The sequence below is a fragment of the Amblyomma mixtum genome, chromosome 3 (genome assembly GCF_055824585.1).
Source record: "Amblyomma mixtum isolate Tamu chromosome 3, ASM5582458v1, whole genome shotgun sequence".
In the NCBI taxonomy this organism is placed as follows: Eukaryota; Metazoa; Arthropoda; class Arachnida; order Ixodida; family Ixodidae; genus Amblyomma; species Amblyomma mixtum.
The window spans coordinates 96,091,289-96,114,294 of record NC_143014.1 but is presented as its reverse complement, the minus strand read 5'-3'; the positions used below and the strand labels follow the sequence as shown (position 1 = coordinate 96,114,294).

At 48.5% G+C, this 23,006-nt stretch overlaps 1 protein-coding gene across 1 annotated transcript; it reads right to left on the bottom strand.

The window, feature by feature from the left end:
• Positions 1 to 421: 421 nt before the first annotated feature.
• Positions 422 to 21,309, bottom strand: LOC149351039 (kelch-like protein 10). The gene is made up of 11 exons (XM_089576963.1): positions 21,062 to 21,309; positions 20,239 to 20,461; positions 15,419 to 15,568; positions 14,210 to 14,412; positions 11,608 to 11,686; positions 9,949 to 10,148; positions 8,514 to 8,682; positions 5,900 to 6,054; positions 4,285 to 4,463; positions 2,530 to 2,649; positions 422 to 736 (listed from the first exon to the last, which is right to left on the bottom strand). The coding sequence occupies exons 1-11, from the start codon at positions 21,307 to 21,309 to the stop codon at positions 528 to 530; spliced, it is 1,935 nt and encodes a 644-aa protein (XP_089433089.1). The 3' UTR covers positions 422 to 527.
• Positions 21,310 to 23,006: the final 1,697 nt, after the last annotated feature.

Below are 23,006 nucleotides of genomic sequence, written 5' to 3'. Positions count from 1 at the left end.
TGTTTGAGACATCAAAGCTCTAATGCAAACCAAAACGAACTTAGAAAAATGCCTTCGCGACTAGTGTTACAAAGAAAAATGTCTCGTTTAAGTCGGGAAAGTATAAAAATAAGGATGATAATAATATTTACAGAAAGTATTCCGAAAAAAAGGAAATACTGGTGCCAAGTGCACACAAAGTGACAAAGTCAACCGATGGCATGCAATATATATCAAACATTACAGGCACTAGTTCACATAATGAAGGCCCAATGGTGACCTTTGACATTTACTGTACAACATTCAGCAGCAGATGAAATTCACTTTAGCGACGCATTAGATATGCTCGCAATATTCTAGCAAGCAAGCCGAGGAATTGACCTGTGGAATATCTACCTTTGCAAATAAAATGCCAACTAATATCATTCGCCCTCAGAGGTACTATATGACTGAACAGTCTATCGCGATTAATTACTTTATTGCTTCTTTGATGAAGCTGAATTGCATTTTAGCCCTGCAGTGAACACGAATTAGGTATAGAAGTTACGTCAATGCGGTTCAGTTGCGATCGGGAATTCTTCTGCTGAGAGGTATATTACACGAAAGTATGGTAAAGTAGGCATATACTCACCCGGATTGGCTACATCGTATACGATGCTTGCCGCCGAGGCACTGCAGTTCATATTTATGGGTTGAGCCGGATACCATTTACGGCCTTCGATGTCGTACCGCTCGACCAGAGACACGGTCGTCAGTCCTAGTGGGGCGGTGAAGGCGGAAATAAATCACTAAAGGTGAGCGTCATTAATTATTGCTTTCTGAACCACCCCTTTTGAGGAGCTTATTAGTAAGCAATAAACAAACCTGAAACCGAACGAAACAATCGCAGTAGTGATTATGGGCAACGAATGGACGCCTAGACACCTCCCAGCGTGAGTTGCTGCAGCACAAGGAGCCCATCGAGGCGTTTTTCAAAACTTCCGGTTTGCTGACGTCACTCCCAGCTCTCATTTTCTGGTCAGTAACGTCCCTACCGGTTGTCGGTTTCGGTTGTACGACGTCACATTACATGTTTGTCACGACCGCGCATGAAGTGTGATGCTTAGTCATACACCTCGTCATACGAACCCACCATATGTGGTCACGTGACCTGACACTTGGCACCTACCCAGCTGTGACACTGGACGTCGCCAAACGAGCCAACGAGCTCCTTATGTTTCGCATAATAAGATGGCAACGTTTTGTAATGTATTGGAATGTATTGCTTTGTTTTTTATCAGTCTTGAGATGCTTCCATGGCCTTGGGTTGCACTTGCATCTTCATTTTTGTGCATGTACAAGTATTCGCCTTGTTTGCATCTGTTCCGCCATTGCCTCTGAGCAATGCAAGCGTAGTGAAGCGGGTGTCATGCAAAGCGTATCAGCTTGCAACCCTTGCCCGTTTCCAGAGGATGTATTTCTAAATCAGGTGCTGAGATGAATCAGTTATCAACAATTCATAAATCTACAATATACCATCTTTGCCAAAACTAAACAAGTAACGGCGTTTGCTTCTCAGCCGTATAGTGGAATCTTTACGGCGTCCCTAAACACCAAAATGTCTCAAAAGGAGAGGATAATGTTTCAGTTTACGTTAGATGCCTTTAAAGCTCAAGAGGTGGGATAAGTGCTCCACTACATGGATATGAAACAAACCTTGTTGCTAGGCTACTTCCGGCAAAGACGGCACAATGGAATCTCTTAAGGATTTGGGATGGTCCTAAAGCAATGAGCAAAAATGTAGGCTGAATGTCATCCTCACCATCATAATCAGAGAGGCTAAGCTTGCTGCAAGCGAGATAAAGAAATGTATAATTCCCACCGATCTCTAACTAAACACGTCCTGTGACCATACCCGAGAAAATTCGCGAACGCCTTCTAACATGACTTTCGCCAGATAATTTTCTAACCCCACTCTATGCCACACAAGGCTCAGTTTCTTTTGCCTTGAATTTGGCTCACTTCTTTCGGCACAAACATACGTGAATTCAAAGCAGAAAAAGAAATCTTTTTTTTTTCTATTCTGGCAACTACATGTCTACAGGATGAAAGCTAGCTGCACACTAAAACCTCCCACATAAATTCTTCGTCAGCATACGTGGCCGTCGAATAACTCCGGGGCTACCCTATAAGCCTTGTTCGCTCAGCAGTATTGCGCAAATAAGACGGCAGATAAAGAATCTGCGGCAAAATGTGAGCTGCTTGTCGTACTTGTCTTGTCCTCGTGTTCCTCGTGGAAGGGTTCCCAAATAATTATCTTGAAATATAGATTTCAGATACGTATGTCAGTTCGATTATACTTCATACATGTATGTCTTGACCAGACTGAATACCATAGAACCCCCCCCCCCCCCCCCATTAGTTCCGCTCTTTGCGGCGACCCGATTGATTCAGTGGGGTCTATATTACGTCCACCTACTGAATGGGCTGACTGAGCCGCTTTGATGAATGCTCTGTGTTCTTTGTCTCGTGCGCATGCACAAGAGACGTGAATAGCGCGCGTATACACACCGCTGAAGCCTCCTATCGCGTAGATAAACCCTTCAAGGACGACAGCGGCGAAGTTACTCCGGGCTTGGCTCATGCTGGGCAGCTCGGAGAAACGAGCCCTTCTGGTGTCGAGCTGCTCCACTGGAAAGAGAAACACGGATGAAGCAGAGGGAAAAAGTATTAGTTTGTTCTGATGACAGACTGTTGCCACTTGTAGGTGGCGGTAAGCAGGATGGCATACAAGAAATAGTTGTTGTAGGGAGGGAGATGGGTTTTTCGAGAATGGTGTAGAGGCCTCGCGAGAACATGAGGATGGAAGGATAGAATAGATCCGACACCTGTCAAGGCCACTTTTCGAGCGTATACGGTACCGTTCTCACGCTGAACGCTCATAATGACGATCACTGATTGGTCCAAACATAAGCACGTCACTCATGACGTCTAAAGGCCCCCTTTTCTTTCCTCTACCCTTGTCCCTCGCTGCGTTTGTCACGCTGGGCACCTGCCTTATATGGATGGATACAAATTAATGGACTAGCTAACGTGCATGAATAAAGTTTAGACGATCAATGGGACTGATGTGGCAGAGTACGCGTTAGCACTAATGCGCGCCACAGACGGAGCAGCAGCCGCCGCTAAAGGGTTCAGACCATGCGAGCGAGTGGCGCGACACGCCAAGCCCTCGCTGCACTATCCCCCACCTGCCACCCGTCGCCTTCCACCCTCTATTCGCTATCCCTCCCGTTTTCCCACTTCCCTGAGAGTGGAGAAGGAAATTTCCCTCTCCTCTTCGTCACCAGCCACCCATTGATTCCCGCCCTCTCCCACGTTCCCTCTCTCTACCTTTCCTACTGCCAACAGAGGCTTCATACGGACAAACGGCAAGATTCTTCCAACATGGTGGTTCTAAAACTAACGCAAATGATAAAGCGTTGAAGAGGGCAATAAAAAACGAAACTTTTTTGTTCAGAGCCACAGGATTCCAAATGAACACCTTCAGCAAAACGGAGAGTTGAGCTAGTTGGTACATACTGATGGGAAAAAAACAGCGCTGAGACGAGGGACAAAGGAGGACAAAGCGCCGGTCCTGTTGTCTTCTTCTTTTTTAGTCCCTCGTCTCAGCGCTGTTTTTTTTCCCCAGCAGGATGAACACCTTCCTTTGCGACATTGACTTGTTTTATATGCTCATTTTCATGCACACCTATTTTAATGAAACAGCTGTATCCTTTGAATTTTAATAAGGGAGTAATTACTCATTGGCATCCACCCAAGCGCAGCCATACGGCTACAAAGGAAAGCTATACAGCTTTCTCAGAAACTTCGTAGTTAAAGAAAAATTCGTCCTGGTCCGGGGTTCGAACCCGGAACCACCGCCACACCGGAGCAGTCGCTCTACTGCTCCGGTGTGGCGGTGGTTCCGGGTTCGAACCCCGGACCAGGACGAATTTTTCTTTAACTACGAAGTTTCTGAGAAAGCTGTATAGCTTTCCTTTGTAGCCGTATGGCTGCGCTTGGGTGGATGCCAATGAGTAATTACTCCCTTATTACAAATCTACTCCACCTTGGGGGATTCCCCTAAAAACATTTGACCCTTTGAATTTTGCGTTATTGCTTCAACGCTTCACTGCTGTACATCACAAGCTGGAGTTTAGCGCATTGCCTTCTTGGTTGCCGCTGAGCCATTGGACCAAAACCGTTACTACTAAGACCACAAGTTCTCTTTCACCTTGTCTCGCTTTGTAATCCAAGAAGCGTGGTCACAAATCAAAAGCGTACTTGTGGACAGACGCGTAACGCCGTTGTAACCACCGATCACGTAGATGATATCCTTGTGCGTGGCGACCTTGACACCGCTCCGAGGCGTGGACATCGTCAGCACCCTGGTCCATGTGTTCGATGACGGGTCGTAGCACTCGACCGTGTCCAGCACTTCCCGACCCGTGAAGCCACCCACGCTGAGCCGAGAAGAAGAAAGCAATCGATGGGGCGAAGCTTTTAATATGCATTCTACGTACCACGCCCAACCCTCAAGGATACTATATGCACCCGCTCTCAAGAACGCATGCCAAAACCCGTAACCGGGCGTGTACGTGGCGCCATCTCGGCTGTGAGCTGTACATTACACAAGCATACCCGGCTACTTATCAGTAGCAGCCCTCTTACCTCCACAGCTGTACAAAGGCCTATAAAAGTGATGGCCAATTAGCCCTGTTCTGAGCCAAATGTGGCCAACCTATCCACCCCCACCCACCGCAATATAAAATGGAACCTCAAGTGATGCGACTGTTAGAGACAGAAAGACAGCGACGTGGACTAGAGAAGCAATGCCGGTTGATGATGTCCTAGCTAAAATAAAAAAGAAATGGGTTTTATGCGACCAAATATTATGAAGAGCACATGACCGCCGGCCTTTCAGGGTAGGAGAATATATTTCAAGGGAAGGAAAAGTACCCCATGAGGTGGCAGAAGTTAGGTGCATAGCTAAGAGCAGGCAAGCTGCTGTAATATAGCTGAGATCACGGGATGAGCGTGGGCGAGTATTTCTTTGTCCCTTCATCCATTTCGTCCCTTTGTCCGTGTCTGAACATTAGTGTTCCTATGATATCAACTGAACACTAACTAGATCGATCAACCGCTTTCGTGTGATAGAGTACCCACCTATATCGAAGGGCAGGCCTAATTGCATGTCCCCTATGTGCCATAAAACCCAACACAACACAACACAATAATTGCATGTCCGTAGTATATGCGTGTCTTCTGCAGTGGATGTTGGCTGAGCGCGGTTGAGGGCAACGTTCAACACAGTTTAGAGCAAGACATACATACGGAAAGTGGTAGCGAATCAGTTCACCGACTGTAACCGGTTTTGATGTAACATGCCACCAGAGAACACTTCACCAGTTTAAAATACAGCCTATTGGCTAAGCACTAGTGCAAATGGAATTTATATTTTAACATGAAGTGCCCGCTTCCCAATTTCATGACTGACATGCTTTAATTTTTTTACACGCCTTTGTTTCTTATTTTCCTCCCCCTTATACTTCCCAAAGCCTTATTCCCCTAATATCCCACCCCAGAGTACGAGTAATATCCCACACCAGAGCTAGTTCGTTGTTCTAAACACGAGAGGCAAAATATCTGCTCAACAATAAATAATAGCATTTCCCTCCAGAAAGCTCCCAAAAACAAGTCAAGTTGTGTGAAGCTAACGGGACATTCAATATACTTTCAGAAAATTGTATTCTTCTCCTAATGACAGTGCTTCTTTGCGTGATGTCCAGCTATCGATCTGCACTACTTTGGCGAGAAAACCTCTGCTTGTCGGCCGAGCTGACCTTCAGTTGCAAGCATGTCCAGTTTCGCTAAATCACATTCATTCCCCCAAGCTCACATGTAGATTCGTCCTGCAGCCGTCGTGGCAGCAGCGTCGCTTCTGACGTCATTCATGGGTGCAACCTGGGTCCACTGATTCTTCTTGGCGTCGTAGCGTTCGACGCTGCTAGTCCGCAGGCGGCCATCAAAGCCACCCATGGCATAGATTAGACCCTGCGACGAGACAAGAAATCCAGGCAGAGACCAGGTACAGGAAGAAAAGGGTTCACCAACGTCATCATCATCATCAGAATTTCTTTTAAGCCCTTTTAGCACAAAGGGAGGACTTGTCGTGCGTCACACGCTCTAAACACGAATACACCTATATGCATGGAGGTAAAAAAAACTAGGAGGGAGTGCGCTCAGCCTCTGCAAGCCATCCTCCTCTGACGCCGCTGCCGAGGGCCCTTTTGCGCACTGACTCTTGGGAAATAGGCCCTCCACAGTTACCAGACTGTCAACCAGCGGTGCTGTTTAGTGAACGTCCGTGCTCCGACGTAGCGCAGAAGCGCAGCGCCTGTGTTGCAGCTTTGGCTGAATGCGACCGAGCTCGAGGTTGTCTGAAGGCTCCGCGTCTCAACACTTCTGTTGATTACACTCTGAGTTTTTGGGTGCACTGTAGAAAACTGCAGGTAAACTTTTCATCAAAGGGTGCGGCCGCGACCTCGTCACTGTTCAACTGTGATTGATAAAGAGAATGGAGAGGAATTCCTTTCGTCGTTATACACACATACGGAGCGTTTATTTCAGCGCATGCTATAAGCGGAGAACTCGAGAGTAGGCGAAGAAACGATCGAGCCTCTAAAAAAGGGCGCAGCGGCTTCCAGAGCGCTCACGGTGGACGAACGTGTTTAACGAGCGCTCCGGCGCGCTGCGCAAGATACTATTTCTCGGGCAGGCGGACTTCGGCCCGCCCATGTGCCCGCCGTTCTCCGCTATTCTCGAGGCACAAGTCGTGCCGAATACGCTCGCGCACATACGCGGTTCCGACGTGAAATGCAGCAGTGAAGTATTTCTCTCTCTCTCGCTGTCGAGAGAGAGTGCCGGCGGCTTTACGTCTGCCCCTGCGCGGGGTCTCCCGGCCACTGCGCTCAATCACTTACAAAAAGAAGTAAACTGTATGTATACATAGCCGCGCGATCGTAGCGTCCTGCCTCGGACTAATCGCGCGCGCGCCACACTGCACTAGCGGCCGGGGTGGGGCGCCCGGCCGCGTATACAGTCCGAGGTAGCACCCACGGAGCGTTCGTGTCACGTGTGCACTACCTGGCCAAGAGCGAGCGGGAAGTCAAGCCCGCCTGCTCGATGAACGCACAGAGGCTCACCATTGTTCTGTCACGGGTGCGCGCACTGCCGCGCGGCCACAGAAGCGCTTCGAGATTGTCCGGCATGATTCCCAGCGCTGCAGGCCGCGAGAATCTCGCGACGCGGCACAGCGAAGGAGCATGTGCTCCAATATCTCCACTGCGCCGCAGTCAGCGCACGCGTCGCTCGGGGATAGTGGCTGCAGCGGCGAGCGAGCAGTGTGTGCTCTCACCACGGAGACGTCAGTGAACACAAGCAGATGGTCGCGCGGTTGCTCGTACACCGAGAGAGCGAAACCGAAATCCGGCTAAGAGCTACCGCTGCCTTGTCACGTGAGGGCCTATTTCCCATGATGCTTTCCATTATATTTTTTATGACTAGGCTTCAAGATTGTGACGTCATAGTCCCTCCTAGTTTTTCTTCCTCCATGCCTATATGGCAGTAAAAAGAGAATACATACTCTTTAAAGAAGGGTGTGCGCTAGAGGACAGTTTACACCCTTTTTACTCCATTCTGTTTAGAGTACTGGAGATAGTTAATTGCCCAGTTGCTTCGCAGCATTTCTGCAGAGCAACACTTCAAAAATTTTTTTTTTTTGTCGCATACCACACAAGCTTTGATCTTTCTGTTATCATCTGTTGTAAGACAAGGCAATTTGAACGTCATAACATAAAAAGAACAGGCGGCCGCCCTCCCTTCTTTTTGTTCGGGAAACACACTGAAAGGGTCCGGTTTACCAGCCGTCGCAGGTTGAAAGGGGTGAACGACAACTGATTGTTAGCATATTTCTAGGTCAGCCTATCGCATACTTCATCTACAGTGCATAGCAATGGCTTGTGGATGTGAGATTTAGAACATCGAAGAGAAGCTCTGCAGGGGCCAACTCCTCATCATGCTAATTTTAAATAAAGCCAAATTCTTTCCGACACCTCATTTGTTTTATTCTCTGTAAACTATAGTCTGAGCGTTCAGCTGCTTGAATAAAATTTCGAGCCTCAAAAGGTTACTAACTCGCTCTTGATTCACCCTACTAAACTACATAGCACTGCCAGCGGAATATGCCTGGTTTTGACGGATTCAGAGTTTCGTAATCGACATCTTTGGAGTGATATTGATTTGAAATGCATGGTCGTCGTGTATGCCTTTCTCGCTGCAGCCGGCGTTGCTGGACCACTATTTGTAGAAAGGCCATCCCTGACGAATGGCTTGTCCAGAGGGCCGTTGAGCATGCTTCGTTTCGCTATAATGACGAGAATCGCGTTAAAACTGGGAAGGACAAGAGCAGATGCGAGAGAGATCTGGTTGCCTTCGCTCTCGTAGTGCCTTGCCTGCAGTGTGGCCACGCTGACATAGCAGCGGGCTTGCATCATGTTGGCCTTGTGGCTCCATCGGTTCAGGTTGACGTCAAAGCAGACGACGGAGTGGTAGCACTCGCGGCCGTTGAAGCCGCCCACGAAGTAAATGCAAGAGTTAAGAACCGCCGCGCCATGGTACGCCCTGCGGGGGAGGAAAGCACATTGCGCCGACGACCGCATAACCCAGAAGTTATGGTAAAAGAAACAAGGTTTTGCCGTGTGGGCTATTTCCTTAAGTTACGTATTTTGCGGCGCTAAAACGACGGACAGACAGAAGTAGAGAGTAACATTGCACTAATTCACCGACTTGTTCGTCCACTTCTTTCCGTTTGTCGTCTTAGTGCCCTCAAAACTTTGTAACAAGGACCCATATGACGCAGTCTGTTTTGGCCTCATTGGTCGTCATATCATTGACAGAACCCAGAAGCATGTGGCCAGTGAAAAGGAAAGAGGCGCATCACATTTGCATTTGGATCACTTTTGTTTCATGGGCTTCGTAGGTGGGTCTTTTACTGCAAGCGATTTTTTACGCTTAAGTTGTGAGCATGCGCATTAGAATGCCAAGGAGAGGCTGACATAGCGTGAGTGTGTGGAAGCACAACGTAGAGAAGATGAGGGAGGGGGGGCCTTAGTGCGCTGACCAACATTTAGAGAAGTTCTTTTGTCTGCACCATCACAAAATTTTTAGACAGTTTATAGACTGTCTATAACTTCTGTCTATAAAGTCTATGAACTCTCTAATAGACAAATCCTAGAGAACAGTCTATAGCCAAAACAAATGTTATAGACAATCCACAGATTTATGGTCATATACTTTTAGCAGACTATATTCTATGAATAGACAAAAATAAATATCTATAGGAAGGCAATAGAGCTTATAAGAAGTCTATTGACTGTCTATAGACCGTTTTTATAAGGGGGGTCTGTTACATTATTCTCCTTGAGAACATGAAACAATTCGCCCATTTAACGGTGCAGACAGAACTTCTTCAAGAAGAAGGGGGAACGCGCATGTTAGCATAAAAAAAATTATCGGGGGCTTAGCTTTGGTTAAGCCTGGTAGGTTGCGAAAGCGAGCGCAGCGCCTCTAACGGAAGGAACGCGGCGCGCCGCGTCTATAGGTCACGCGTGACTACCGGCCGCCGCTGCGCGACGACTCGACTTGGCAGCCAATCTCTCACCCTGGCATGACGTCATGCTATGACATCACTAGGCATGGCACGCCATCAAAGGTCACACGTGGCTACCGGCCGCCGCTGCGCGACGACTCGACTGGGTAGCCCATCTCTCACCCTGGTGTGACGTCAGAGGTCATTCTAAAGGTCAAGCGTGGCTACCGGCCGCCGCTACGCGAAAGGCCGTTCATGAGCGTAGTATTGCTTTTGCAATAAAAATGCGCTTTGCATACCGGGGCGTGGTGTACTGGTTTCCCAGGAGGCGCCAGGCACCGGTTCGGCAGTTGAAGGCGTGCATGTTGTTGGTCGCACCCGACGTCCAGCCCCCGAACAGGAACAGGATGTCCTTGGGGATGCGCGGGGTGAGCCACACCTTCGAGGACAGGTCGACGCCAGCACACTCGCCCAGTGCCATCGACTGGCGAGTCAGCGACTGTGCGGGGAATGCGGCATCAAGAACACCCCAGACCATGGTCTTCGGCCATCACCTCATGAACTCCATTCATATTCATCAAAGCAATTCATTCAGTGCGGAATAATAAGGACTCAAATACAGTGCAGGCTGGTCTGCATATGTACAGTCAAACCTCGTAATAAATAAACAGTTTATAACTAAATAATGAATATAACGAAGGAATAGCGATTCCCCTTGGAAGCTCGGTCAACACGGGCTATAACGAAGCTACGGCTATAACGAAGTAATAGGCACGTTTCATCTACATTTGGATAAAGACCTCTTACACTGAACTCGGAGTCCTGTACTACAGTAGCTGTAGCCGCCCTATCATGGCAAATTCCGTAGTGTCGTATTTCCCACGTTTCTCTCATTGGAATCCACTCCGCTACCAAAAGCTACTTTTGGTTATCTGTTCTCCGCATCGGCTATAACGAGCACATCTTTTGTACACGAAAAGATGGCAGCGAAGCCGTGCAGTCTGACGCTGACGAAAACTTTTTTCATGCGCTGAGAAATAGGCTGCTGAAACCACTCCCAGGTTAAAGAGTTCGTTATCTCTTCGCGCTTTACGGTTTTTCATGCGTAGGGAAATGAAATATTGAAAAAAACTTCCAGACTACCTCAGTCTCAACGAGTATATGAGCCCGGGAGCAGGTGGATGGCTGGATGAATGAATGCTGAAAGCACCCTGCCAGTTTGGGTACAGGGTGATGACGTGAGCCGCAAGGCTCGTCACTTTTTTCTGTGTAAATTTTTTTCCAGTCTTTCAACCTTAAAAACAGCTACTTTGAATTTTGTCCTTTTTAAGTACAGGTTATGCTGGTTTTAACTCTGTGACGGTTTTCAGTTGTAAACTTATATATATTGTTTACTGACCTGCTTTTAAGCCGTCAGTCTAACCGTTTATAACCAACATCTACCGCGGATCCACTCACGTTACCTTCGTTACCCCAAACCCTGAAGCGTTGTGGACAATTCTTGTAGTAAAACCGACATTTCAGTTAGTTGGTCTAGAACCATGGAAAATACTTGGCATAGCATCTTGTCTTTTGTTGTTTTTTTTAAGATACTTATTCTGTCTGCTTCGACATCTGTGTGGATACTTCTTCATTCTGCAGAATATCCTCAGTTCTTTTCGTCAGATTTACCACCCACTGCACACGAGTCATCATCGTGGGCATATTTCTTTCTGTACAGCATTGAGCTTGGCGCTTTTGGGACTGCGTCATCTGTCGTCATGCGGACCATGTGGGCCTGGAAATGCGCACGCTTACTAAGAAAAAGCGGAGAGGCTGACGGCACAGCTGTCACTGATACTTTGTTAGCCCAATGAGAACGAGAGCGTGAAGAATATACAAAGCACAGACGAAATCCCTTAGGTTCACTTTGTTTCTAAGACGGCGGTAAACCACCTTGATGCAGACCAGCAACCGACCTGATGGATCGCATTGAGGACTTTGAGGCTGTCTCCGTCACCCTGGACTTGAGGATCGGTGACGACCCGGTCGAACTCTCTGCTCGAGAGAAAATAAAAGCTTAAAACTGAATGGTCAGTCATGTAGTGATCGATAAAACGCTTAAGGCGCATTGACAAATCGTCCCTGGTAGATTATGCTGTCTTTTATTCTCAAGATTGCAGACTACATATCGGAGCTACCCATCTATTCAGTTAACTACGAAAAAAATAGAATACCTATCCCATGGATTGTAAATATATCCTTTTCAGTCACATGGTCTCTTTCTCCTGCGGTGTCATGCTTTGTTTTCTGTATGTATTCACTATTTCCTTGAATAAACTCATGAGTTGAAAGTCAGGGCTGTGTGTCCTGTTCTCCCTTTCCTGATGTCGTTTTCGCGCTGTGACCACGTTAACTTGAACAACCAACTCGCCCGTACTCCACCCAAAAAAGACCAATTTGCCGTGTCATACAAAGAACAATGAAAGACTAATGCTAAACGTTTCCCTCAGATCGGCCCATAGATCGCTTGTCAGTTTCTTGTCGCATGTTGTCTCAGATTTGGTTTAAATAAGCGAGTGATAGCTATGGCGTAAGAGAGGGGTTATGGTCGCATACCTAGTCTAAGTAACAGCTTACGTAATAGCTGGCTGTTCATTTGTTTTCATTCCCGCTCCAAGGGCGAACCAATACGACGAAGCAGCGATTACGGTGAAATTCTTACATGCAACACCTCACGTGACCTCAAGTCCTCTTGTACGTCATAGTCACCGTTCGATTGTCGAAATCGAAACTAAACGAACAGAAAAAATTAATTGAAATAATAATAATTGCCGGTCATAGGCAAATTTCGCATGGTGAGATGTATTTTCTAGTCCAAATCTGACAACCCTACTCATTAAAAAATAAAGAAAACAATCCACACAGCATAAATGCTCGTTTTGGAATGTTTAAAGTTGCTAAACTGACTTAAAAACCAACCTTAAATTCTCTTCACAATGATGGTTTTGTCTGTTTATTTGCGCTTTTGTTTTTGGCCTCTAGTGGTTGGCTAGCAGATCAGCTCAAATTAGGGCTGGTCAAGTCCACTAGCGGCCGGGCGATGTTGCTCATAACTTGCAATTAGATAAAAGACACCTCTCGCAGACCGCGTAGCATGTTACGGTTACCGGAGTACCGAAAGCCCGCCAACCTCTAGCGCTTCCGCGCTAATTGGCCCTCATGCGGCAGGTGCGCGCGCAGCTGTCGGGTACCTAGCGCCATCTGGCGCTCTCAAGGTGATCAGCGCATGCCCCTGACGGCGCACGTGCTCCCGGTACTGCAGTAACGGTAACACGGTACGCGGCACGCTAAAGTTGTCTAATAGGCACCTTTAGCATACCGTGTACCGTGTTACCCTTACCGGTACCGGAGTACCGGGAGCCTGCGCGCAGCCAGTGCGCATGCGCAAAATCGCCTTGATGGCGCCAGATGGCGCCAGGTACCTGGCAGCTGCTCACGCGCCTGCAGCATGGGGACCAATGAGCGTATGCTCACCGGCAGTGGGTGGTGTTGAGATCGACGTCAGCGGGTCTCGTTTGGAACCAGCCAGCACACCTGTTTCTGCTGTATATGGCTGCGAGCAACTTCAGACAGCTGATTCCAATTATGGAGTTTGCCCGGTCGGAGTGCAGGACCAAAACGAAGGGGCTGAAGTTTAAGCAAAACCAGATCCCCTTTCCGAAGTGTCCGCACGTGTCGAACGCCGCCGCCGCCGCGGGGAGACGGACGTTATCTTCCCCAATTGCTGTGACCGTGCCGGGGAACAAAGGGCTTCGGTTCCTGTGTCTCTTTGGCATGCCAAGCACCGCGACAAGCTGGCGGGCATCATTCGAACATCTCCAAGGACGAGGGACCACTTTCCGACCTTTTCGTGACCTCGCGTTCCGGCCTCGAGCGGCGGGTGTGATATGATGAACAACAGATGTCGGTGACCCGCAGGAACCTTCGGCTGGCCGGAAACCACCTACCGCAGTCGCCTCTACCTCGACGGCAACCTTCTTTCCCTCAGACTCAACATGTGACGGGGGCGTGACCCCAAGTGCGGCGTTGTGTTTTTGCGCACAAGAGAAAGCTCTAGGCCCCTCCCACTCCCTCGTGGGCGTCCTCAACCTAGAGACTTGAGGGAACGAGAAGGATATAAAAGTTGACAACGAATGCGGCAGAAGAGTCTCACTTCAGTCTCACTTCTATTCGCTTTGATGTAAAAATTTAAATAAACCCTCTAGTAATCTTCCCCCCATCACCAAACTCTTTGACTCGACGGCACTCATGTCCTGGTGGTGGTGGGAACGGGTTTGAAGCTTGACCGCGGTTTCGTCAAGCAGCGAGCTAGCAATGACTCCTAACCCGCATCTATCCAACAGCGGGCTCCCGGTACTCCGGTGCCGGTAAGAGTAACACGGTACACGGTATGCTAAAGGCGTCTATTGACTACCGGCAACTGTGGAAAACCGTACAGCCTGCTGTTCTGCCTCCGGCTTCGGAGCCAATCAGAGCGCTCACACCGCGGAATTAGGCCTAGGGCGACGTGGAACTCACGAGACGGTGCACCTCGCGAATCGCACGAGGGGCAGAAGCTGAGCGAGGTACTTCTTCCGCTCCGCTACGTCTGTGGATATCCACTTGAGGATCGAGCGGAAAGTATCGTCCACTTCGCTAGGCGCGTGTAGCCGGTTGTCCATCAGGATGGTCCGCAGCTCCTCAGGGGTGAGAGACTGGAACTGCTCATCGTTCTCCCAGACCTGTGCCAAGAGAAAGAAAAACGACTTTTTCAACTGAACGATGCAATTAAGTCGAAGGTATGAGTGCTGCCACCTACATATGACGTCTAATGTTGCGCGTAAGCAGGTTGCCCTCATAACGGGTCCGCGTGAGGCCTTCGAAAGTAAACCAGTGAGTTTTCTTATGATGCTTCTCGCAACCTTCCCGATAGGTTTGCATCTGCATATTCATCTGTTAACGAAGAATTTAGACATTAATAACAGATAAGGTAAGACAAGAAGATAAGGCAATGTAGAAAATAAGATAGAGTTTACGCATATGCTGAAATTCAATTCTATTTGTTTAGACTGCACGGCTGAAGTGTAGCTCGCGGTATTTGTGGAAACAGCGCCAAAGACACGGACAGACAAATAGATGGAGCCAACGCTTACCATCAACTGAAGGATGTATTCCAGCAGATCACAAAAAAGTAGAATTTCGTGATCAAGTGCGCATGTTCGCAGATAAGAAACCAAGCACTGAAATTCATTCAGGCTCGTCTAGATAGGAAATTTGACAATCATGAATAACAACAGACGGGGTGCTTACACACGTGTCACGATTCTTGTGGATAAGGTATGCTTCTTTCAATACTCTTGCTATTGTATCTTTTTGCTTGCAGAACACCGAAGCCTGGCGAAGCCTGGATACGTGGCGACATTTTTTATGATGAAGTGCCTAGCTCGAGGACGGAGCGCTAATCAAGGAACCGCTGTCTTCCCTGAATCGTATGTTCAAGCATCTGCCTGCTTGTCTTATGTGCACTTTTTCTCGCACGTGAACAGTCAACGGTCGTCCCATCTGCTTGCTTGTCCGTATATTTTGAACTGTTTCTAGAAATATGACGCACCAACTAGCTCAACGTTCCATTTTACTGTAGTTTTATCCCGTCTGTGGAGTATGCTTGTTCTTCAACATATTTCGGTTTACAGCATCCTAAACGCGCAACCCGGGTAGTGTCGCTGAAGTTCGCCCTGGAGTTCACACCTCATCGAAATGTCGGATCAGGTAGCGAAGGGCATCTGCAGCAAGGTTGTTGTATCCCCTGGTGAGGGCCAGATGGTAGGTGTCGATGCAGGAGTCCGGTTCCAGGTTCTGCTTAAGCATGCTGATGCAGTGTTCGCGAATCTTGCTTATCTGCGTCATCAGAGTGAATAGAAGTGAAATAAAATTCCAATGAAGCTCAGGAGTTATTGCACAAAGCGAAAAGTCTGAAAAAGAGTCTTCAGAGAAGATCACTCCGAGGACTGCCCAGGGAGTGCGAATAATTTTTTTTTTCTCGAAGTGGGAAAGAGTATCTACAGGTAAAAGCCTTTTGTCTTATTTCAGTTAAAAAACTTTTTGTGGCATGGTAATGTCCCTATTATTATGAGCTAGGTTCCCCTGCATCTAAACTCTATACGCGCGCATTAATAGGGCAACGTCATAGCTGTCCACTATCCAGTCGAACGGAAGATTCGTTGCACGTGCGTTAAGGCACCGTGCAAATCGCATGCTCATGTGTACTCTGGGAACTTTTTGTATTTATTACCGGCTGCATCTTCCAATTTTCACAGAAACATGAAGTTCAAATAGGTCCCATTTTTGGCCCTTGGTTCACGCAAGTGTCCATGATCGTGTCCTGGTATCGACGTGTAAACCGCCTCTCTTAAAAATAGCAAGACCAGGCATCCTCATTTCCCTAATCCCTGATTTCTGGCCGTTAACGTTTCCAGGAGGGCAGAAGCGGTAGCCTGGACGCCGTGACTTTCCTTGACAGCTTTTAAAAACGCAAATATGCACAGCATGACATGGCTGCAGAGGAAATGAATGACGCCTTTGGCTGCAATGTTCGGTGTCAGGAACACGGCTGCTTGTGGTAAGGGGACACTTGTGGCGATGATGATACTGATGATAACGTCGCCGAGTTCGTAGCTGCACGGTAACAAGTTATCTTTTGTTTTATCGCTGTTGTTGAGAAAAGTTCTATTGGTCTAGCCAGGTGCTCTCGCTGGTGCTTCACCACCATCCCGTGGGTGACACGGTTAGACGTTGGGAAAATCGATAAATAGCATATCATTTATCGATTCCATCAGTCCTAATAAATAGATATTAAACATCTGAGCAATCATAAATGGTGTAAGACATCACGTTTATATCTCTCAATAACAATCTTTGTCATGGTCAATTTTATCACTTGAATGCACGGGAAGGGCCATCGCTTAATTTTCTTTTTTTTAACTTGTGACTGACCCAGATCAACGACAACGAAGCGACAGGAGCGGGCGCAGCCGTGGGTATGTGCCATTAAGCCTGAGGACATCATCAGTCCGCGTGACGCACGCTCGCAGACAACAGCCGGGCATCTCAACTCTGTTCATCGCGCTGGTTGATTGGCTTGGCACCGTGCAGCCATAGCTGCGCTATCTCTCCTCATTTCTGAGTCCAGGACAAAGCTGGTCACAGAACCACGTCTGCTTGGTAGCACCGTGCATCGAGACCCTCGTCTTCCAGCCTCCTCTTTTAAGACTGACGTCTCTCCCGATTGCCAGCGTGCTGAACGCCTGCACGTTGGCTCGTCGACATCTACGATGAGCCGCTCCATGGCGACTACGAAAGTTACGCCGCTGCTGCCTCCGACGGGCAGTGTCCAGCAACCGACCCTCCTTGCAACCGTTTCTTCACCGATTATGCGACTCTACGCTCCTGATTTCTGTATTCGGTTCATGCCGGCGAAGGTCCCGAGCCACCCCAGTTTGATCGTCGTCGTAACTCCACGATCCACGATGTCTTCTAGCACGCGTACAGAAAGGTCACTTCCGTCGCAGCTGACCCCTGCGCATCGTGCTTCATGGACCTGTCTCTCTGCTTAATGGCTCGACGCTGGCACCAATGCTCCGTTCGGACGTGGCTGCTTAAACTCTGTCCACAGCAGCACCTTCGTGAACGAAGGGACTGACCGGACCGACCCTTTACACTACTTGTTCTATGTGCGCAAACGTTTGCACCTGGAGTCCTCAACAAACCGTCAGTTGGTCACATCCCGCAAAGTGCCCGAGGTTAAGCGAGACTCAAAGGGCTGCTACGCATACTGGGAAGGAATGCGCTGTATGCAGAGGCTGATGATAGATCAACACGCCTCAATCACGTCTTCTTCACGTTTCTCCGGTTCCATGGGTAAACAGACTACCCAAGGATAGCAAGTTTTGCGCAAGAAGACCTAGAGCCTATGGGCCTGACCATCTGCTGCAGCCACCAGCCTTGGCCTGTCTAATTTGCTGAATAATGGTGTGTCCACCCGGAAATGTAGACTCATACCACAAGATTGCTCTGTCACCTTTCTGAAAGACTCGTACTGCTTCGGTAGCATATTGCTACCTGTTACCCGCATTCTGAGATTATTCCATCGGTTAGCTTGACCGAATGCGTCACAGTCCGCGAGAAGTATGCCAACCGCCAACATCTGAGCATCTCTACTCCGTCCTGCGCGATTTTGGTTGACTCGGCGCCGGGCACACTCTCTTACGTGTTCTCATTTCTGAGCACAGGCCGAAACTGGTCACACAACCACGTCTGCTTGCTAGCATGGGATCCATGGCTTTCATCCTCCCTTTGGAAGAGTGCTACTCTGCTGATCTTCCCACCAGTTTCTTCATCCGTCAGCCTATTGAGCCTCGGATGCTACTTGTGTCGTCCTAAACCGTCATCATTCGCACTCTTTCGAGACCGGAATATAAGCAGACGCGCAACACCTACCCCGCCCATTCTCACGACGTCGCAACCACAGCTGCACTGAAGGAGCCACTTGAGACATTCAAGACACCCGAAGGTCACCCGTTTGAACTTTTCCGCCTGTACACGTCTTCTCTGCGTGGTGGACCTGGGCCAAAGGTTTGGGGCAACCAGCATCGGACCTCCGGGAGCCACATATAACCAGTCTGCGACAGTCGAAGCCCCCAGCAGTGATGCCGCAAGTGACAACACCGCACACGTCAGCTGCCACGCAGCATCCCCATGACAAGAGGCCCGTCTTCGTATCCCTGGTGATGGCTTCCCTCCGGCCTCGACAAGTTGTACGACCCTTTTTGTACACTTATTGATTTTCATATCCTCAGTCATGCATACATCGAGGCATGACACTCAAGACGATGCATGCATGTAAAATATTTCTCACAGATGTGCAGAATTTCAGCACTTAGGTCTAGCGGCCTTCTGCTTTCGAGCAGGAACGAGCGTATAGGCGTAAAGAATCAAAGCAAACTAGAAAGCTTAAACAGACGAACCAATTATGGTTACAGCCACAGTCCGCAAGCATCCTAACTGCTTGATACAGTATCGTGCTCCTTTCTGTCACTCTATGCTTTAGCACCCATAATTTGGGATGTGGCGTAGCGTCCTCACCGCTAGTCTAGACAGCTTTCTCCTACTGTCATCTTGTACTGTGCGGTGTCCTATCTTAATTACCCATTCTTTATTAGAACGACTTAACATTCCAGTCTTCTGTCACTATTCTGTCATCTTACTCTCTTGTTCTTCGTCCCTTTTTAGCGACCCTAATTTCGGCCAATAGGAGAATGTCGGTTCAGTCGCTATCCTTGCGGTTCTGGCCTCGGCACTAACACACTGCCTCTCTGGACACGCTAAGTTGCAGTGACGACAGTTCGAATCTTCTCGTTCCAGCGTCTGTAGGAATTCTCCCGCTGCCGTGGGTCCCGTCCAGTATTTGAAGCCACACTTTGTCGCTTCGTTAGAGACGACACTGGTCTAATATAACTCAAGAATGAAGCCAGAGATGGCACTCAAAAGAGGCCCTGCAACCAATGGCATCGACCGATTCTCATGATGTCGCACTTAACCACCTCGCATGTTTTAGCGCGCATCTATTAGCGGCCGTGGTAAGTGAAACGTGGTTGACATTAACGACGTTGCAATAGGCCAATACCATTGGTAGGAAGGCCTCCTTGGTGGGTCATCATCATCATCAGCCTGACTACGCTCACTGCAGGGCAAAGGCCTCTCCCATGTCTCTCCAATTAACCCTGTCCTTCGCCAGTTGCGGCCACCGTATTCCTGCAAATTTCTTAATCTCATCCGCCCACCTTTCTGCCGCCCCTGCTACGCTTGCCTTCTCTTGGAATCCACTCCGTTACCCTTAAGGACTAGCGGTTATCTTGCCTTCGTATCGCAAGCGCTGCCCAAGCCCACTTCTTCCTCTTGATTTCAACTAGGATGTCATTAACACGCGTTTGTTCTCTCACCCACTCCGCCCGCTTCCGATCTCTTAACGTTACACCTATCATTTTCTTTCCATAGCTCGCTGCGTTGTCCTTAACTTAAGCTGAACCCTCTTTGTTAGCCTCCACGTTTCTGCCCCATAGGTGAGTACCGGTAAGATACAGCTGTTGTATACTTTTCTCTTGAGGGATAATGGTAACTCGACCCACCAAACTACCAAACTTCATGAATGGCAGTTTGGTTGGTCTAGTTCCGCTTTATCCTGGAGTTATATCCGACTGCAGGTCAGTTGTTCCATGTGTCCATCTTCAAACACGTTTAGTCACAGCATGGGGACAGTGAGCTTCGCTATCGTAACAGCCTCCTGTTGTCCTTGCTCTCTCCGTCTCAAACAGCAGCTGTTCATGGCATCTGGCTGGGCTAGTTCTTGTCGTGTGCATTCATCTACCGTTGTATCTATCTACATGCTGCCCCATGCTACAGGTTACAGCAGGTATCCATCAACCCTTCTGTCAAGCAGTTGATCCTGTGTCGCCAGCAGCGCACTGTCAGCGCACAGCTGGACTCCGTCTTGTTCAATGTCCCCAACTCACGTTGTACTTCTCGGCCATCTCGAGCACTTGACCGACGTTGTGTAGCCCAATACGTCCGTGGAGGGGCACTTGGTAGGCGAAGTCGACGAGCAGCTCGAGCATGTCGCTGCTCATGTCACTCACGACCACGCGGATGGGTGGCATCCACTCCTGCTTCTCCTGATCCTGGTCTTTGGTCATCGCCTCTTTGGTTACGTTGAAGAGGTTGCCGCAGCCGGAGAACCTGCAGTGTGAGGGGCGGCGAGAGGAACGCGAAAAAGGCAAAGCCCCTCACATGAATAAACAAGAAGCAAAGTAGCTCTGCTTGGCTGCCATAGTACACGCTAAAGAAACAAAACAAAGAGTCAGCCTGATGAATTTTCGTGGCTGTGCTATAGAAGACCGCGCACTAAACGGGAACGCGTTTTTACTTCTAGATGCGCCAACCAACTAAAAAGATACCAACTAAACGCTTCGTCTGATCGATGTAGCCTAACGACGGGCGATCTTAATCGTAGTTTACATTCTTCCTATATCACTTCAGTTCTTCGTGAACATTCTTCATGAACAATGGGCTCCGAATGTTTCCGTTATCGGATGCGTAAGGCATACGGGCTCAAAATGTCTTACTGAATATGTAACAGACGCAGAGTCCTCGTTTTGACTTTGAGTTAACCGATAATGAATAAATAACGCCACCATTTGAATAACGTACACGCTAAGGGTCAGTAATGGCCAAAGCCTGCGTCAGTTACAGTATGTGTGACGGACACCTTCAACACTGCAGCACTGCAGGCGAAACGGTCCGAGAGGACATTCGGGCAAGAAAAGAGCGTTAGCTCACTTGACTGCCATGACGAACCGGTGCGCCCACACCTCTTCTCCGTCCGTAGCCTTGAAGACGACGTCGCAGAACTGGCGGGCCTTCCTCTGCTCTCTCAGTCCGGGCATGGCTCGGGAAGCGGCTCCGGGGGCGAACGCCGGCTGTCGGCCTTCAAGGTCAGTGAAGAGCAGACCGGCCTCGGACCAGATGGTGATGAGGTTGTACGCGTCGGCGTTGGCGTCCACGGTAGCCACGGCAGGGGAGCTCATCTCTGGTCTCGATGCCTCCTCACAGCTTAGGGTCAGCAGGGCAGGGTGAGCGAGCGAGAGAGCGTCCGACCACAAGTGGCGCCGGGCACAGCAGACCGACTGGCGAGGAGGCTTTGAAAGGCCCACCTTCAGAGCTCGGAAAACGCGCCAACGGTAAACGACACGCGCTGAGTGGCGCGTTGTTGTTGGCCGTTGACGGTTGTTGACTTCGTCGTTGTCGTCGCTTGTGCTCGATGTTGCTGGGACTTGCCATGTTTGAACCATTGCAGCGCGATCCGTGTCGTAGTAGTAGTAGTAGTGGTTTTTATTATGCATTGAATATGGAAGGAAAAAGAATTTTTGCTAGCCCCGGCATCTGATATCGCTGCTGGGAGCACCTGAGCTGGGGCAGCGGACATAAAGGATAGCAGGTAGCGTGTAGAAGTGAAAAGAAAGAGGTGAGGGGATAGTAGAAAGTACAGGGGGACCTATCTTAACGCGAGGGTGTCTTTTAGCGGCACGAAACGTGCAAAAAAAAAATGCTCAGTTACATATTTGTATTTGTTCAGTTATAACGCAAGTGGTTACTTTCGTATTATCAGTGTAAAGCCCCTTTTTGAATACAATTATTTTGATGAGGATGACGATGGTGATCATGGTGGCAGTGATCACGGGTCCTAGCAGTTTTAAAGTGGTTGGTACTGCGAGTGTCCTCACCGCATATGCATCAGCAAAAGAAGTGGAGATTGCACTCTGGGCTGGCGGGGATGCCTTCCGATTTGGGCCGGTCCCCGAATGTAGATATGTGCCGCTATGCGCCTGAAAAATAACAATGTATCGTACGACTGCAGCGCCAAAGAGCGGCAGAAAGCGGGCGTTTCACAACTAAATTAGGACCGGCTTGAGGAAGTTTTTTTTTTTCCTATAGAGATCACAATAGCGACACCCTATTTCTCGTAGTTTTTTTGGTTATGCAGTGCTATTCAGGTAAAAATGCATTGATGTCTATGAGCTTACATCTTTTGTTAGCAAGCCATACATCTGGGTGGCCGCACTGACCGCAGTTATTGGCCAATTCTCTTCCTAGATGTAAACTTCAAGAATTTTTTTTTTCATTAATGGAGCTGAAGGGAAGGTTACTAATAAAATCCCCAGGCAGAAACGAGCATGTGACGGCCTACCGAGCTTCAATTACTTCTATCGGGAGAGATCTTTTTAGTGCAGTAAAATTTCATCACATGTATTTCTAAGTTCATTGCTCTTTGCTCAAACCTCATTCACGATTCTTTCGACCTATGTTCAAAATCTAAATTCGAACTCTCTTTCGAGATTCCTCCTTCCCACTTCCTAAGATGATCTTCACACAGATCCGTTCATTAACGTTCTACATTCGTTCTTGCCTAGTTTTGTTTGTTTGTTCGTGACCTAGGGATATGACACATACTCATAAGGGGGATTAGCCACTCAGGGAAGCACCAAATACACTTGATACTGCGCATGATTTTTTGACCCCCGCTGTTCCTTTTCCTTTGCCATCGTATCTCCTGCTTTTCCCGCTTTAGGTTATGCATAAGGGTCGGACTTATCGGTTCTCACTTTCTTGATTTTTATTTCAGAACGATCATCATCATCAGCCTGACCACGCCCACTGCATGTCTCTTTAATTAACTATGTCCTTTGCCAGGTGCGACCACCATGTCCCCGCAAACTTCTAATCT

What these genes read in the sequence shown, in the direction of transcription:
- LOC149351039 (XM_089576963.1), bottom strand. Translation starts at nt 21,309, where the DNA reads ATGAGCTCCCCTGCCGTGGCTACCGTGGACGCCAACGCCGACGCGTAC. An exon ending in AGATGGCCGAGAAGTACAAC is followed by an intron (nt 15,569 to 20,238) that starts GTGAGTTGGGGA and finishes CTGATGACGCAG; the next exon opens with ATAAGCAAGATTCGCGAACA. An exon ending in GCTGCAGGACGAATCTACAT is followed by an intron (nt 4,464 to 5,899) that starts GTGAGCTTGGGG and finishes TTCTCGGCTCAG; the next exon opens with CGTGGGTGGCTTCACGGGTC.